Source organism: Anas acuta, chromosome 2 (assembly GCF_963932015.1).
Source record: "Anas acuta chromosome 2, bAnaAcu1.1, whole genome shotgun sequence".
Lineage (NCBI taxonomy): Eukaryota > Metazoa > Chordata > Aves > Anseriformes > Anatidae > Anas > Anas acuta.
Window position 1 is genome coordinate 62,823,536 of NC_088980.1, and position 17,872 is coordinate 62,841,407.

At 49.1% G+C, this 17,872-nt stretch overlaps 1 protein-coding gene across 2 annotated transcripts in view; it reads left to right on the forward strand.

The window, feature by feature from the left end:
• Positions 1-529: 529 nt before the first annotated feature.
• Positions 530-17,872, forward strand: part of EEPD1 (endonuclease/exonuclease/phosphatase family domain containing 1) — a 61,711-nt gene continuing 44,368 nt past the window's right edge. Inside the window, exons 1-2 of one of the 2 annotated variants that reach the window (XM_068670431.1) lie at positions 530-1,698; positions 6,932-7,021. In XM_068670431.1, the coding sequence (XP_068526532.1) occupies positions 845-1,698; positions 6,932-7,021 (944 nt within the window). In that variant the 5' untranslated portion in view covers positions 530-844. The remainder of the gene's footprint in view (positions 1,699-6,931; positions 7,022-17,872) is intronic. The other variant, XM_068670433.1, reaches the window with a different exon arrangement.

Here is a 17,872-nt window from a genome sequence, read left to right on the forward strand (position 1 = left end):
CCTCGGTGCCTTTACCAACACTGACTGCAGTGGGCTGCTGCAGCTTTTGGGACACGAATGAGGTTCTTTAACACCATCTGAGGCACACGGGCAATAAGCAGCAAGGATTTCAAGGCAGGGCAGTGGTGCTGTGTGCCAGGGAGAGGCTGGGTGTGCACCAGGGCTGGTGGGCTGAGGCAGATAGGCTAACTTATTGAGGGGGGATCACTGTCCCGAGGGCTCGAGCTGTGCCCCCAAATCTGAACCACCACCACCAAGACATGCAACTGCGTGAAGCAAACCAAAACCTGTGGAGATAATTAACTAACTCTTGCCCCTCCAGCTGCGGGGCTGGGTCTGAGCCTTCACGGGGTGCCCCAGGGGGGTGGCTAAGTGCACGGAGGGGGCTCGGGGACGGCTCACGGCGGCCAGGCCGCGGCGGGCGCCGCCTGTCTCCCCTCCTCCGCCCGGGGAGGCGGGGATGGAGGCGGTGGTGCTGCCAGGCCCCGCCTGGGCCGGCTGAGGGGCGGGCGCTGCCGCCGAGCTCCTACAACCGCCGGCGGGGCCGGGCAGCGGTAGGAGCCGGCGGGGGCTGCGGGGCTGGGGCGGGCAGGGAGGCGGGGGCAGCTCGGTCGGGGCAGCTCGGCCGCCTCTCCCCGCTGACCGGCGGACAGACAGCGGGCGGCTGGTGGACCCGCAGGAGGAAGAGGAGGAAGAAGAAGAAGGGTGCGGGAGTACTCTGTGGTTGCTGACCGAGCGTTTTGGGGTCTGTCCCCCACCATCCAGGCACCCGTGGGGTCCATGAGTCCCGGGCTTGCAGCCCCCCTCGGCTTGGGTAGCTCGGCGGTGTGGTGGTGGCAGTGAGATGGGGGGCAACCTGGGCTGCCACCGCTCCATCCCCCGGGACCCCGGCGACCTGTGCCACAGCCGCAAGTTCAGCGCGGCGTGCAACTTCAGCAACATCCTGGTCAACCAGGAGAGGCTCAACATCAACACGGCCACGGAGGAGGAGCTGATGACCCTGCCCGGGGTCACCCGGGTGGTGGCCCAGAACATCGTGGAGTACCGCGAGTACATCGGCGGCTTCAAGAAGGTGGAGGACCTGGCGCTGGTCAGCGGGGTTGGAGCGGCCAAGTTGGAGCAGGTCAAGTTCGAGATCTGCGTGAGCAGCAAGGGCAGCTCGGCGCAGCACTCGCCCAGCTCCCTGCGGAAGGACCCGGCCTCTGAGCACCACCTGTCCGCCACCAAGATCAACATCAACACCGCCACACCAGCACAGCTCATGAGCATCCGCGGCATCACGGAGAAGATTGCCAACAGCATCGTGGACTACCGGAAGGAGCACGGGCCCTTCAAAAGTATCGAGGACCTGGTGAGGATGAACTGCATCAACTCCTCCTTCCTAGACAAAATCAGGCATCAGATTTTTGCAGAGAGGTCCCGGCCCCCTTCGACAAACACCAATGGTGGCCTCAACTTCACGGCTAAGCCTCATCCCAGCCCCACTTCGCTAAGCCTCCAGAGCGAGGACTTGGATTTTCCCCCCGGGGGCCCAACCCAGATCATCTCCACTCGCCCGTCGGTGGAGATGTTCGGGGGGCTGAGGGACGGCAGACCCGTGCTGAGGGTGGCCACCTGGAACCTGCAGAGCTGCTCCGTTGAGAAGGCCAACAACCCGGGCGTACGGGAGGTCGTCTGCATGACTCTGCTGGAGAACAGGTAAGAGGCAGCGCTTGTCTGGTAGTCCCAGCTTCCCATGGGATCCTAGGTCGATGCCTTTTGGGTTTTAGAGCAGTGCAATGTCCCATTGTGATCCTGGTACTTTGCATGCATCATTGCTTCCTGGGATTATTAAATGCTTCCTGCTTCTTGTGGTGGATTTCTGATTGAGTCCTAATGCTGGGGCTGCAGTCACTGTCCCATGGTGGAGCCACCGTAGTCCTTAGAAGGTGATAGCCCACCTGAGGATGTGCATGGGTATTTATGCTCATCAGTATGGGAAAGATTGAGCTGTTATGGTTGGTCGCAGTGGGCCTGCTAAGACTTGTTACTGTGGTCGAGGACAGGTTCTTCATCAAGGTGCGAGCCTTTTGAACAAGTTACAGGCTTGTCTTCCCTACCAGAAGCCAGGAGGGAATACCAGGAGAAGGGTTGCTCTGTGTATACCCTGTTTCTCACAGTGTTTTCCCAAGCATCTTAGTGCCACTTGGGGAGGCTGGATACAGAGCTGCTTCTGCCTTTCTCAGAGCCTTGCAGCAGTTATGTTCTCATTGCCAAGCTGAGACCTTCCAGTGTTTCTTCTCAAAAAAGTTTTGTTTGGGTGGTGACCTCCTTAACCTCAGTGTTGGGGCTGTAGTCTGCCCTCTCTTGGACCCACTCTTCATTGGGGGAGGGAAATCAAAAGACTTCAGAGCACACTCAGTACGTTTTGGGCAGTGTAATGAGCGTGGAATACCACAGCTTGTCTCATGAGGGTGACACAGGTCATTAACAAGCAGTCATCGGGTGCTTGCTAATCTGGGGGTGCTGCTCATCTGCAAGGTGTGGGTCAGTTCCCTGGGCTGCCCCCGTGCCAGGTTGGTGCAAACCCACTGCATCTTCCCTCTGCCCTGGTGGCAGGGCACCTGCTGGGGAGAGCTGGGCTGCTGACACTTGCTCCGCGCAGCCAGCCAGCCCTGATTTCGCTGGGTTTATGGGCATGGAGCAAGATCTGTTTGTGGTGTGGTCAGTGGCTGGGCTGACCTTTGCTACTAAAGGGGGATAGTGCTTCTCCTGTTCATGGCTGAGAAGCCAAGAGCAATTCTTGTAAGGTAGGCACATAGCAGAGCTGGGGGTATCTCTCTGCCAAAATACCTCGTTGCTATATTCTCTGCTTTCTATAAGTTCGTAAGAATGCAATGAGGGTTTCACAGTAACTTTTGCCCTCTCCTTTCCACGTGTTAAATCTGTCCCAGTGGGTCTGGTGTTTGGTTTATGGCACTGGGAAGCTTACTTTGCTCTCTGGCTTCTGTTCAAACTCCCAGCTGGAAATCAGTACAGACAGGTGACTCTCAGACTACTGAAGAGGGGATACGGTGGGGAAAGGAAATGCTGACAAACTGTTATCCTTGGGAGTGCCGAGAGGCCTGTCCTTCTCTGGTACTGTCCTGCCGTGCTGCATAACAGCTATTGTCGGTGTGCTGGCAGAGGTCAGGCATGCTAGAAAGACAGCGACAGTGTTTTGGCATCCTGCATCGTGGTACCGTGTTCCTGGGCGGGGACACCTCTGTGCTGCTTTCCCCCTGCCCTGCTGCGTGCTGTTTGGGCGCCTGATGCTCCGACACGGGAAGCATCTCTCACACTCCAGCCACGACTGCTCGATAGCCAAAATGGGGATGACAGCCCAGCTAGGATTATTAGGTCCCAGTTCTGGAAGAGAAGTGGCTTTGGGGATTTCTGTGCCTTTGTTCATCTTAGAGCCTCGTCTGGTCAAGTGTTAACTGTCTGCCACTTCTGCATCTTCAGCATTGGTGGGGCATCCAAAACAACCCGCCTGTTAAAAAGGATAAGCAAAGAAAGTGACATATAAAATAAGCCTGCATGTGCATGCAGTGTGATCATAACTGTTTGTTTTGCTTTGTTTTATTTTTTAGCCTGCATGGCACTTTTTATCCAGCTTAACCCAGCAGGTACGCGGGTGTGCTGGGGGGTGTGAGTGGGCTCTCTGAAACCTTGAGATTTTCAAGGAACCTGCTACAAGGAGTTTTTTCATGCTGTTCCGTTTAATTGCACAAATACCATCAATCACATGGGGAGAGCATGGGGCAATTGTTCTCTGTACTTGACCACACTTGTGGTAAGTCGGAAAGAAATGAGTGAGTGATGTGCATCCACAGACAGGCCTGTGAAAGCTTCCTGGGAAAGTAAATGTGGGAACAGAGAAGTGGACACAATGCAGGAATAAAAGTATATGTTAGGAAAAGTCTTACTCAGCACCTCAGTGAGCAACGAGAAGGAATTTCCTCTTGCTCGTGCTGTGTAGCTGCAGTCTGTGGAGCTTTGTAGCTGTAAAACAAACTTTGCAGAGCTCAGAAGCTGCCTGTGTGTGTGAAGTCCTCGGTCTGCCTCCCAGCCCCAGCTTCCTGGACCCTGGAAACTGATAAAAATGACTTGCAAACTAATCTTTGCCCAGGTGAATCAGCTTCTTACTAATCTTTTACTTCTTACTAACTAATCTTTTGCTTCTTCAGTCAAGAAAACATAATTGCACAGGGCTTATCAGTGCTTCAGCCTACCAAAATCAGTGCAGTATGGAAGGTGCGTGCTTAAGGAGCTCAGCGGATGGCCCATACTTGGTCCTAGCTGGAAACATGAGCAGCAAAGCTTTTTCTGGTGGATCTGAAGGCTATTTAGCCTGACAGCTTAGCTTGTGGGAGCGTCTGCCTGCCTGCCTGCCTTGCTAATGCACTTTGTGCACCACTGTCTGCATGTAAATAAGCGTGCTGCTGCGTGCTCGTACCGTGCGGTCCTGTGTGGTCTCAGGGGCTGGAGGGTTGCTTTGTGGCAGAATGTGTGACAGCCTGCCTCCCATAGCTTTCTAAATCCAGGAAAAATGTGCAGCATGTCAAGAAGACGGTTTTAAAAACATTAAGGAGCTGCAAGGAATCTTAGTCTGAGCTGGAGATCTCTGTCCAGGGACTCTCATGCCAGTTGAAATGCTGGTTTTAGTGCTTCTTTCTTGTTTGTGGCTTTTTTTCCCTCCTGTCTGGTTCACCTCAAATAGCTTTGAGACCCCTTGGGCTTGTTCTTTCAGGCATTAGCAAGGAGGGGAATTGCTGCTCATTTCCAGGTGAGGCCAGACGATGAGCTTCTTCAAGCCTTGGGCAGCCTTTGCACTGGGAGAGCAGTGTTGCAGAAAGGGAAAAGGACAATGCCTTCATTTGTTTTTATTTCATTTAAGGAAAAAAATAAGGCAAGAAAAGGTCAAACTTCACACAGAGAAATCTGCTGGAGGAGGGAAAATATACTCCACACTCTCCCCACAGTGCTAAATTTCTTAAGAATAGCAGCAAGAGGAGTGTGTACCAAATAAGTGAGTATGACTGCTACTGCTAAGCTATTTTGAAATCCACCACTGCGGTACGAAAATAGAGAAATACAGCAAGGTCCTCAGTCTCTTTCTTATATTTCAAGGATCTATGTTTATGACTGTGTTTGGAGTGGAGGACAGAAGTGTTTTCATTCAGAGGAGTAGAGAGTAATTTTAGAAGATTAACATGGTGAATGTGGAGGCGAGCATGACACTTAATTGGATTAAAGTATCAAATGTGGGTGAATTTGCCCAAACCCATGGCATTTCTTGCAGATGTGGTACAGCAGATGTGGGATTTGTTTAAGGCAGGACAGAGCTGGCATTCCTTGCAGGCTGCAGGTCGTCTCTTCCAGCTGCCAGCAGCTCTCGAGGCTGGGGAGAAGTCACCAACAGTTTATTTGCACCTCAAAAAAAAAAAAAAAAAAGTAGCATGAGTTTGGCATGGCGAGTTCAGATCGAATGCACCTGCACCTGCTTCTTCATGGGGAGGATTTGCAGCCCCAGTGGAGATGTTTTCTCTGGCCAAGGTCAGCAGAAGAACACGAGGGTTGTCCCCTACCTGAGGGAAGCGAATGCTTTCCTCTCTTCATCCATACCTGCATGAAACTTCTCCCTCCTGGCCATAAACTGAGCTCGTGGCTGCTGTGGCACCCCACGACTGCTCTCTCTGGCTTGGATGTGCTGCGTGACTGCAGGGTGACACAGGTGAGTGTTGTGCCAGCTGATGCACAGAGCACCCTGGGGATACATCTTCTAGTTTAATTGCTTGCTTGGAAGTTTGCTTGTAGCTGAGGGCAGCAATTAGCTGTGCATGTTCCCCAGCACGTTTTGTGGGGGAGGCTTTCCAACTGGTGGAAGTTGTGCTTCACAGTACCGAGCAGGAACTTTTTGAAGACTCTTTTTTTTTTTTTTTTTTTCCCTTGTAATGATACTTTGCAATTGAGTAAATGGAAATTGACAGTCTGAAAGCCTCACTCTCTCACTCTTGAACCCTCGCTCTCTCAAAAAATAAATAATACTAATTAAAAAAAAAGCATGTGGTGGGAAGATGATGAAGCGCTAGGGTTGGGGCTCACATTCCAGGGACCGTGGCTCTGGCTCCTTCCAGATGTCAGGCGACTCAGGCTGGCCTTTTCCTCTGCTGCTGTCTAAGCTCAGCTTGTTGGTGCAGTTAGCCCTTCCTGATGCAAAATGTGTGTAATGAAGCCTTAACACCTGTTGCACAAACTGCTGTAGAGCAACAAACACAGGTGCTATTGTGAGGCTGTGATTTCCCTCTCCTCTTGGAATGGTTTCCCTGTTGGTTCTTGTCTGTTACCTTTTCCAACATGCCAGCCCCTCTTCCCCCAGCACTGCGACCCGTTAGCTGTCTGCAGCTGGGTTTAACGTCAGCAGAGAGGTCTGTAAGGTAAGAATTTGGTATGCTGTCCCTCGCTTTCCTTTGCTCAGAGACCTGTGTGAGGGCTCCTGCTGCAGGAAGGTGAAGCTCAGCCCCAATCTGCCTCCCAAAAGGCGGTGGGCGGACAGGCATTCCCCTGGTAATGCTTGGATTTCAACACCTCTTCCCCAACAAGCTGGGAGAGCCTACAGGGACCAAGGGCGAGGAGAAAGTGGTTGCTTCTTTAGGAAGGATCAGGTGGTGGACCTCCAACCTGCTGCTTTGTGGTCGTGTTTCCCAGCAGAATGATGGAAAGGGAACATATCCCCCACACAGACAGCATCTGGTAGTAGTAGCAGCAGCTCTTGCATGCCCCAGAGGCTCGGCACCAGGCTGCATTTGTCATTTCTCTCCCGTCACCGCCACTCTCGGCGACCCGGCAGAGCCCTGAGGTGTTTCTGCTCTGTGTCTCTTTCTGTGTCTGTTTGTTTTTTCTCCGTCAGGCTAATGCCGTGCTGGGGCCCTGCCAAGAATAATTCCCCTGCAATAAAAGAGCAGGAAAGAGGCCTGGCTCAAGTAACTCGGCTGTGCTAGTAAGTCTTAAACTGCAAAAGAACAAATGCACCCTCCCCTCCTTATGTAATGTGTAGGAAATCCTGCCTTCTGCGACTCCAGGAAAACGCTTGAGAATAAAGGGGTTTTTGAGATGGTATATTCTAGGCGTACTTTGCAAAGAGGTTTCGTTATGAACACTGCAAGTAGAGATGCATGTCAAGCCATTCAATTGCATCTCATGATACCTCTGAGGACAAAAATTGGGGTGGGTTTGTGTGGGTTTTGTTGTTACTGTTGTTTTTTTTGTCCTCTAACCCTGTGACCTTTGCAGGGACTTTCTCTTTTAAAGGGTGATCAGGGCATCTGGCTTTCTTTCACGTGTAACTGAGCTTATTCCTTGAACATCTGAGCAACTGTCCCTAAGCAGCCCTTTCTACCTGTGTGCCACCCTTAAAGATGAGAATGTGGCTGGAAGAACAGCGTAGGTAAAGGTCAGCTCATCCACGGAAAATAAAACCTACTTTTCCCCTGACTTTTATTCTGATCTTCCCCTGCCCCTGCTGTTTGTACCACAGAGCCTGACTGAAATGGAACGGATCAGCGAGGAGAGCATTTGTTATATACAGATAACGTTTCCAACATGTGGACTCGATACATCTGGCAGCACTTAATGTCTGCATAGTTTCAATCCATGCCTTCGGGGCTATTCTGCATGTTTGTTTCACATCACTGGGTTCAAGTTGCAGGTTGCAGGTATTCTGGTAAATCTGAGCTGCCAAATTTACTTCTGCAGGATTTGCTGTATCCTGCACAGCAAATATCGAATGGATCAGCTGACTTGCGGTGACAGGCAGGTGAAGCAAGTAATCAGTGTTTTATTGCCTGCTTCAGGGACCACAAGGCTATAACCTCATCCTGCTTGGCTTCTCAGAAGAGTTACGCTGCCTGAGTATAGAGAGCTCACAGTACAGCCCTGGGAGCAGTAGTCTTGTAGCTGCAGCTTAAGAAGAGCAACAGGAGCACCCCTGAAGGCAAAAGGTGCTGGTGCTGCTGTCCTTACCAGGAAAGGATGGGGGCAAGCCAAGCCAAGGGGCTACGAACATGGGAACTGAATCCCCCAAATTCCTGACATCATGCGAGTGGAAACTTGGTCAGCCCTGCTTAACTAGGGGAAAACACCGTCTCTGCAGCCAGGTGCTGGCCTGGCTTGCAGCTCATGCTGTGATCTCCAGCTGTGCTAAGCAGGGACGTTTCGTAAATGCTGGATTTACAGATTCAGCTGCACCCTCCTTGCTGCCAGAGGTCGGCTCAGCGTGGCTGTTGCCGTTGCGCTGGTAGGAGAGCCGTGCTGCTCCAGCCTGTAATTAGCATTCCCTGAAGTCACTGGGAGCCCTGCCCAAATAACAATTTCCAGGCTCGGCCAGATGAGCAGGGAGAAGTTGATAGGACACAGATTATAGCGTGCATATAACTTATTTTTAAACGGCTTTGTTCTTCGTAGCAGCGCAGGTGTAAGCTGACATATGCAAGCACAGCGGCCTCACGAAATAATTACAACCGGCTGCAGTAATTTCTCAGCGCTATTATATGGTGGGGCGATGGAGACAAGAACTGTGGCACGTTATTAATAACGGTGGTTAAAAATAGGAACACAATTGCTATTTCATTTCCAGATTATTTTTTTTATTTTGTTTTTACAAGGGGGGACTTTGCGAGCTCTGATTCACTGGAGAATAATGCTGCTGGCAAAGGAGTGTCTGAGCGCTCAAAAAGCTTTGGCAAGGTGCGGGTGAGACCTCCCGAGCAGCTCCTCTCCCGTGCCAGAGGTGAGGATGTGCTTTCCCTCTGCCCAGGGGTTGTCTGCTCCTCCCTCCCCTGGCGTGGGCAGCACGTCTACTCCGTGGTCAAGTCGGGTGCTGCTTTCCAGCACGACACATATTTTAGAGCAGCTGGGAAGATCAGCCCTGCTGACCTCGTTTCCATCCTCATGGCGGGGAGGTTTTAAAGGCAGGAGCCAGGCTTCAGCCCTGCACTGTTATTTCCAGTGCTGCTGGTAAAATTACTAGAGGCTGGTAATTAAGAGGTTACTGGAGAAAGATGGTTACCCTGATTGTGCCCCCTGCGTGGCCAGATGTTCCAGAAGTTGAACAGCGCATGAATAATAAGAAAAATAGTTCATATGGAAAAGAACATTTGAGATCATGTTGTCATAGATGGTAGTGCTGGCCTGCTGTGGTTATTAAACATGCTGTATCTGCAGCGGGATGAGTCCAGCAGGCAGTCCCCAGCGACCTATATGTTGAGTTATTTTTTTCCCCCTACTCAAGTGCTGCATTACTCCATGGACCACGCTCCAGGGCGTGTTGATTCATTGCAGTGACTGTCTAAACGGGGCAACGCGGGGCTGTTCGGAGATACCCAGCTTTATTCTGAACAATTCAGGTGAGTTTCAGACCGGGCATTGTGCTGCATTTTTCCAGGGCTCCAGCTGAGCTAATTAACCTTGTTTCCATCCATGGCTCTCTCCCCCCGGAGCTGGGTTGTGCTGGGCTGTTTGCAGCATCCCAGCCAGCTCATGTGGTTTGGGTTCCTCTAGCTAATGCTGGCATACTCACTTCTGGTTTGTGAGGGCACCTCGGTGCTCTGTGGGCTGTCTGTCTGCCCCATGTCTGTGTGGGACTGTGAGGCAGTGCAGTAATGCCCCCCTGCTCTTTTTGGACTAAGTCCCACCAGACAAAGCTATTCCTGGGAGCAATTCGTGCCTTAGATTTATATGGATGAGGAAGAAGAGAAGGAATTGGGAAGTTTCCTTCTGCTTGCCTTTTTTCCTTTCTTTTAAGTGGTTCAGGTGAAGCTGTCTATCTGCTGTAAGGATTCAGCTATGGCAGCTGTCTAAATTGTTCACAGCTGAGCTAATTTTTAATGGGTTAGTGAACGGCTAATTGATCAACAAGGATTTTGCTTTGTGGTGTGGTGGCAGGTTTCCTGCCCTAAATCCCTTGTGCTTGTAATATGCTGTTAGTTCTGCAAAAAATTATGTGCCCTTTTTTCGCCTAACAAGGGGAAAAGAGCATGAACCTCTCCTGGGTACAGCGCAGAGAGGCTGTTGCTTTTGTTTTGGGAGTTGTCCTTTGGCTTCTTTTTATTTATAGCTGAGTTTTCTCCACTTCTCCCTTGCTGGTCTGTCCGTCATATGCTTGTGGTCACAGCGAGCGCACGCTGCCCCGCTCCGATGGCCTTTTCTCCAGCGCTGCTCGTGGCACTTGCCGATCAATGACCTCCCTGAGGTTTGGCTGGTGGAGATGTTAGCCAGCTTTCTGCTGAGCTGGAAGTGGCCTGCTGGTGCATACATAGCAGATGCTAACTTAGGGCTCCTGTTTGGTCTCTTTGTGTGCTCTCTGTAAGCAAGTAAGACCAAGTTCATCGCTAGCTTATTGCCGCCAAATCACAGAGTGCTATGCCAGAAGCGATTCTAATTTGGTGCTGAAAAATTAACTGCAAAATATTCAAGTGTGTTGCTTTTTAATGTATATGAAGGAAATCCATGGTCATAATGCACAAAGTGACTGCCTTGTTCCTCCTTTCTCCTTGTAAGCAGACAGAAATGTGTAGAAGTGTGAATTCCTACGGGGGGGGATTATCCTTAGCTGGGAACAACCCCTACCATCTGATTCAGAACCACTTGCCTCGTAAGCAAGGTGGTGATTTTGTGGTGGTAACACCATCTTCAGCTGCTGTAAGCAGATGTGGCTCATCCTCTGCCCGCAGAGCTGGGGACCACCAGCACGAGGGAGGGCCACCTTAGTGACCCCTCAGAGTTGTTCTCCTATTGTGGTGTGTGTGAGTGGCGGTGGTAAGGTGCACACCAGCACCACGCCACGTGGAAGAGGAACTCTGCTGCAGCAACCCGAGGTTCCCACTGCTTACAAAATGTCACAGCTGCTGTTGAATTAAGAGAGAAAGTAAATGTCATTGGAGAACAGGAAAATGCTGCCGCAGCACCTGACTCGGCTTTGCAACTGTTACACGGGCCAGCTGGAGTTTAGCTATGATTTTGGCAGCAACAGTTTTGGGCTTTCTGTCTATCCACATCTTCCTGCTGTTCCTTTGTACTGCTCCTTCCCTTATCTCTCCCTGTGTTTACATTCCCAGTTCATAATCGATGCAAAGCAAACTACGAGCACTGCCAACTGTCCTCTGCACTGGCCTCCCTAAGGAAAACATGCTGTTGAGCAATGAGCAGGATGGTATCACACCTTCATTTTCTGCAGCAGAAGGGGATGAGGGAGGTTTGAACCCAAAAACTGGCAGCCAGGGTTTTACCATAGGCAAGAATCCAGGTAGTGGAAATTTGGGTTTGCTTCCAACGTATCTCACAGGGATCTGTTGAAAAAGATTGTTCCTTGGTTACCAAAAAAATAATTTAAAAAATCTGAATTTCTTGCTCTTAATCACTTCCAATTTCAGTGATGGAAGTATTAACACAGAAAATGAAATTGTGGCTTAAGGGACAATATAGAAGTTCTGAGGCTGAACAGTCCTCAGTCAACAGCTCATGGATTTAATAGATATTTGTGCAACTTCAACACAGAGCTGTTGGCCATAAAAATGCTGGAAAAACTACCTATAGATAAAGGTTGTACTGCACAAGCAAAAGCCCTATCTAAGCATGTGATATTTCCCATTTCTTTTTTAAACTGAGAGCACTTGGACTTTGCTGTGGTTTGTCTCACTTCACCTTCTGCTGCAAGTCCCATTTTGACTTTTTTTTTCTGCTTTGTGTAAAGCTGATTTTGTGAGCTCTGAAGTGCACATCTGTGCGCCCATTTAGGCAAAATGCAAATGAAAGTAAGAAGATACACAATAATCTGTCCATCAATTCTCAAGTTGAAAGGAAACTACCTCTATCTTTGATCTGACCCTTACATTTGCTCTTCTAACCTGAACGTGCCCCCCTCCTTCCTCATCCTCTCTCCAGGCCTACTGAACTAAAGCCTTTTTTGTTGGCTTCGCTTGGCTTGCCACACCTTTAGTGCTTCCAGTTAGCCCAAGTATGTTTTGATCAAGCCTTTGCTTTCAAGCTACCAGGCTTGAATTGTGTTATCTTCCACCTGCCTGCAAGGCCAAGAACTCAAGTTCCCTTTGATCATTCTTGACATTTCCTCAAAATCATGCTAACACTGTCTTCTGTTCCAAGATGTGCTGCAGTATTTCTTTCTCCTCTTCTGAAGCCTCTTGGCAGGCAGTTTGAAAATCGGTGTCTTTTAAGGTATTTCAAGTTTTAGGCAAAACCTGCTTGAAAAGTGTAGACTTTATTTTGGAGGGTATTGCAAATTCTGGCAAACAGAGGAGGCTCCTGTACCATTGCTTTGAAGGAAGAAAGTAGTTAAGTTTTAAATTTCTGTTACTCAGATGGGATTAAACTTCTTCAGATGGGACTTTTAACTTCCAGACGTGTTGGACATGGAATTATTTTTATCTTGCAAGAGTGATTGTCCAAAAGGAATTTGTATGTACGTTTGGAGCTGAGCAGCACAACCACCCAGAACTATTTCGCTGCCTTCAGTTGAGCCTTTCTGGTTTTGCCAAGCTGCAGTGCCACTTCACGATTGCTGTTTCATATGCATCTTGTCTTACTAAAGATAGTGCCTGGAGACATCAACTCTGGGAGGAAAGACTGATGAATTTATATCAGGAGGATCTTTTTGTCTAGCAGTTCTTCAGCACAGAGTGCTATTAAGCATGTCTCTTAAAAATAGAAAGTACTGAAGGAATATCAGCTCTGTCATGGTTGTGTCATTCATCATCAGTGTGTAGATATGGCTTGATTTGGCTAAATCCTGGTATTTGTAGGAATATGTCTGAAGTTGTCCATACAAAACGCTCTATGGCCTGACTTTAAAATACCTAATGGTGCATTTTAGGGTATTCTTTGAAGTCTATAGCCAGAGCAACACTAAGTGGAAGTACTGTCCTAGTTGGTATATAAGTGTGTTTTTCATTGGGAACATAAGTATGATCTGAAAACTCTTCTGCAGGAGACTTCAGAAGTGTCTACATTGTTATTGTTGTTGGTTTTTTGTTATCCCAGGGATTTTTTTCCCTAATTTTGAGGTCTTCCCAGGGTCATTGTATCCCAAAGACTTGATCAAATGTTGTCTATAAGCTTTGCACACTCTATTTACTGCGAGGCAATTTCACAGTGCCTGGGAACAAAGGTCTTGCAATAGCTTGAGTCCACTGTCCCAGGAAAGCACAGAGGTTGTTGCTACCATTTTCATTACCGCTGGTGCTCGGTTCAAGTTGTACCTCCCAGGTGGTAACTTGGGACTGGTAGAAATCACGGAGACTGGTAGAGCTGGGGCTCCTTGTTCAGCAAACCCAGCTGGTTCCCTCCTCCTGTGGTAGGCTGCAGGCTGCTCTGCCTTGCTATGGTGCAAGGATGGAGGAAGATGCTTGGCCACGTACCATCACAGGCAGCTTGGGAAGCACGGGCATGTGGAGTTCTCCCACTGCAAAAATAATTGATGCTAAAGGAGAACTGTTGAACCTTTTCTCCATTTAGTGCCACCTGAACTCCAGCAGGGAAACAAATTGAACTTGGAAAATGCTGCTTAATGACACGTCTGTGTAGTTTCCTTATTCCCTGTTTCCACCCTCCTGTCTGCTGCAGCCCGTCAAACACTTGTGCATTTCCCTGACACCCTGTTTTAACATCCCCTTTTCCATACTGTCGCTTTGTCTTATGAGTGTGCTGAATGGCAGTCTGGATATTTTAGTACTGTGTTATTGCCTATAGGTGTTAAATCAAGAGTTTGGTTGTTTTTATAGGTTGATTTTACTACATAACTTCGGGAGGCAGTCACGTTAACAAAACCAGTATAAATCACACCTCTTCAAATAACCTGAAATGCTTGCTGTGTAGCAATGATTAGTTTATCCTCAGAATAATCAAGAAATGGGAATGAGAATAGTGTTGTAAAAGGGATGTAATTTCCACTTCATGTACTTTGTAGACCAGCAGGTGCATAAGTACCATTGAGGAAAAAAACACCAGAGCCCTGTTTATATTACTTTAAGCCCAATATTGATCCAGGAAAACAGTCACCAGGGCGCAGAGTGCAATGTTCTCACTTATGTTCACTAGGAGTGCCTTATGTTACCTTCTTTGCCACTTCATCACTGTTTTTTGGGGGGTTATCACCTGTTCAGGCTGGAGAAGAAAGTGTACTGCAGCACACTGGGGTGGAGGAAGGCATGAAGTCGCAGCAGCTGGCAGAACATTGGGGTGAAACCACGGGGAACATCTTGGTAGGCATCCACCTGACTCCGATTCACATCATGCACGTAGCATGCTAAGAGCTACTTTATTGGCCTTGGAGCTCTCCCTGTAACATGGGAAGCATGTGTGAAGCTGCATGAGGTGTAAGACTGCACTGCTGGGCTGAGCCCAACCCAGTTCATGAAGCACTGTATCTTCCCATCATCACTTTCTGAAGTACGATTGTGCTTCAGTTTTAATATCTGGGGAGCTCCTCTTCTGGCCAAGCAGGCTTTCTCATTCCCACAGAAGGTTTGTGTTTCTAAGTCTATTTTGCATTGAAGCCTCTGACCTAAATAAGGTTAAGAAGCTGGACAACACGATTAACACTGAATGCCAGAGAGGAGAAGAAAAGGAGAGGAAGAAAAAAAAAAAAAGCTGAGCTTGAGCCACTGTTCTCTGCATTCACAGGCACTGTCTGCGTGCAGTGCTCTTGTGTCCTTATGCTTTAAAGGCCATTCTTATGTCCAGACATCCCCAAGCCTGGCACGCAGGGGTACTCTTTGACTGGGAAGCTTTCAGAACTTCTTCCTGTGTGTCATTGTGAAGTTTGAAGCTGGGACTGCTTCCAGCTTGCTGAAGACACTCTGCCATTGTTTCCCCCTAATCCCCTCCTCCTTGCAGAATATGGTGTTTATGGAGGATAGCATGTTCTCTGGCTTGCTTTCTGTGCAGAAACACAAGCAGCAGTTCATGGGAATAACGTAACCCTGAATTAGCGATGAGCCAAGGCAGAGGACAGTTGTGTGGCGTGATGGTGGTACGAGTGGTTGGCTCCATGGATTTCTCCAAGTGATGCTTAGCTACCAGGGCTGCCTCTGGGCAGGGCTCAATGTCTCTGCTCACTGGCCGATCATCAAGAAGCACAAACTTTTGGCACTGTGGGCCTTCTGGTTTTCAGCATGAAGAAACATTCCCTCTTGACCCTGCTTGCAGTCATTTGGGGGATTTGCTGCTGCTTTGCTATTTCTTTGTGTGCAGGTAGTCAGGGGAAATAAAAGCAGGTTAATAGAACAGGGAGGAAAGGACTTTCCCAGCCTTTTTTCTTCCCAAACACAAGTACAATGAGAAAACAAAATGCTGGGCAAAAAATATATTTCTATACGTGCATGTCTTTTACAAGGGCAGAAATTTAGCACAGAAATTTAGCCTTGGAAGCTTGGATTACATTATTTATAATCCCCATGATGTAGTGATAGTTGTATTATTGATCTCAAGTGGCATTGAGATTAACCTGACTGGTATCAGGAGTGAACATTACTGCTCCAGATTTTGTACAGTTCTTGAAGCATTTGAGAGCCTAAGGAGACAAAGCAGATAAAGGATGAAAAGCAAATTTATCCCAGTCAGGTTATTTCCCCTTTTCCTGCCTTCAAGCAGTGAAGTCAGACTGGAGTCAGAGCTTCTTCCAGTACACCAGATTGTGCTTCTTTTCCCTCTTGTTCACCTTGTGATATTATTTATTATCTGTGGGCCTGTGCAGTGCTAAAGGACTTGATGTGAGGAGAGAGGAGGCTGGAGTGGGATGTGGTCTGAGGTACAGGGAGGTGTGATGGAGGAGCTCGTGCACACCATTCAGCAGTTTGTCTCCTCTTCAGGGTGTCTCCTCCTAATCACTGGAACCCGTGAACAGTTTTAATCACGAATACCGGCCAGCTCCATCCTAAATCAATGGCATACAGATATAGAAGTCACCTCTACAGGACTGGGCCCTAACCTTCAGTCATTGCCAGTTCTGAAAGTTCAGAAACCATGAAGATAGCCCATAAAAAAATAAAATAACAGGATTAATTGGAGCTACGTCTACCAAGTGTGCGGCCAGTTGTAATCTAGAGACTGAAGCCTGGGCTGTGTGGCGTGCCTGCGGGCTGGCTGCAAGGCCCTGGCAGACAGAGGCATGCTGCTGCACCCCCTCCGGTTAACCCACATCCCTTTTGCCTGTCACATCCTGTAGACAAGATGGGTGTTCCCCTTCTTGAAATGGCCTTTTGAACACTGCTGTGTTTTGGGATGGGGGTGGGGAGGGAGGGAAGGCAAAGCCGGACACCCCTGCAGGTGGGTTGCATGCCACGGGAGAGGTTGCTGGCAGCAGTGTTGACCAACTCCTCACTGTAGTGTTTTCCTGACGGGGCTGATCCCAGCTGAGTGTTGGCTCACCCCGTGAGGTTACCAAACTCCTCGTCACGCTGCCTCTGTGCCCGCCGTCCCTGCTTACTCATCGCAGGAGGCTGACACCCCGGCTCTGCCTCCCTCGCTGTGTGGTGAGGCAGCGCGGGTTTATCTGACTGCTCTGAGACCAAACAAAAAGTCCACCAATGCTGTGTACACACCTGGAGCTGAACCCAAACAGCTCAGGTTTCTTTGCTAGGCAGGAGGCGAGCAGTTGCTGGTGGCCGTTTGCCTGCTCAGCCCATGGGCTCTGCTAGCCTTCAGACGTTGGGAAGGCAGGATCTAGCTATAGGCAGTGATAGAATGAGGAGCCCTATCTAAAGGGGATTTTAAGCTGAAAGAGCGTAGATTTAGATCAGACATTAGGAAGAAACCCTTCGCTGTGAGGGTGGTGAGACAGGTTGCCCAGAGAAGCTGTGGGTGTCCCATCCCTGGAGCTGTTCAAGGCCAGGCTGGATGGGCCTTTGGCCAACCTGATCTAGGGGATGGCATCCCTGCCTATGGCAGGGGGTTGGAGTTAGATGATCTTTGAGGTCCCTTCCAACCCAAGCTGTTCTGTGATTCTTCCACTGCTCTTCAGGGCTGTGGGAAAGAGGAATGTGTCCCCAGCCCTCTGCAGGGGAGAGGGAAGCACCTGTGTTGAGGTGCTCATCTCAATTGTTAAACCGTGCTTCAGGGCTAAGAGTAAAGTTTGTGCCTGACATATTCTTGGTCTTCTTCGAATGGCAAAAGGAAAGTTTGAAATGCTCCTGTCTGCTCCCTTCTTACACTTTGCTTTTCTGGGAAAGCTGTTCTTAACATTTTTCTGTGTGATTGCATCTTGAGCTGTGACGTGCATTGTCATGTCCTCTTGTCTTCCTGAAAGAGGAAGGGATGATGACTGTCTTTTCTCTTTGCGGCCTTCTTTCACAAAGCCTCTTCTTCCTGTGTTACTACATGCTCATTTTCTTGAGCTCCTTTCCCAGAGGATGGTGTCAATTCAAGATGACCTTATTCAGAGTGAGATGCCAAATTGCAATCTTGTCCTCAGCTTTTCCCTTCAGTGTAGTACTCCTGAATGATGACATTTTTGTATTTTTTCCTTTTTTTTTTTTTTTTTCTTCTTCCCCTTCAGGCTCGGTGACTTGGCTGGTCTTTCCCTGAGTATTGGGGTTCAAGGCACAGGGGAAGGGATGATTTATTTTATTTCACGTACATAGGCCATAGCAGAGTTAACATTTGAATAATTTTTGATTGTTTAAACTATCGAAAGACAGCGAACATCCAAGTGGCCACAGCCAGGTCTGCTGCATGACAGAGCTGCTGCCATATTCTCTAAGGACCATCCCCTTGGGCCTGTCGTCTCTTTCTTCTTCCTCCTCCTCCTCCTCTCACAACGTGAACTGTTGCACTTGGTCCA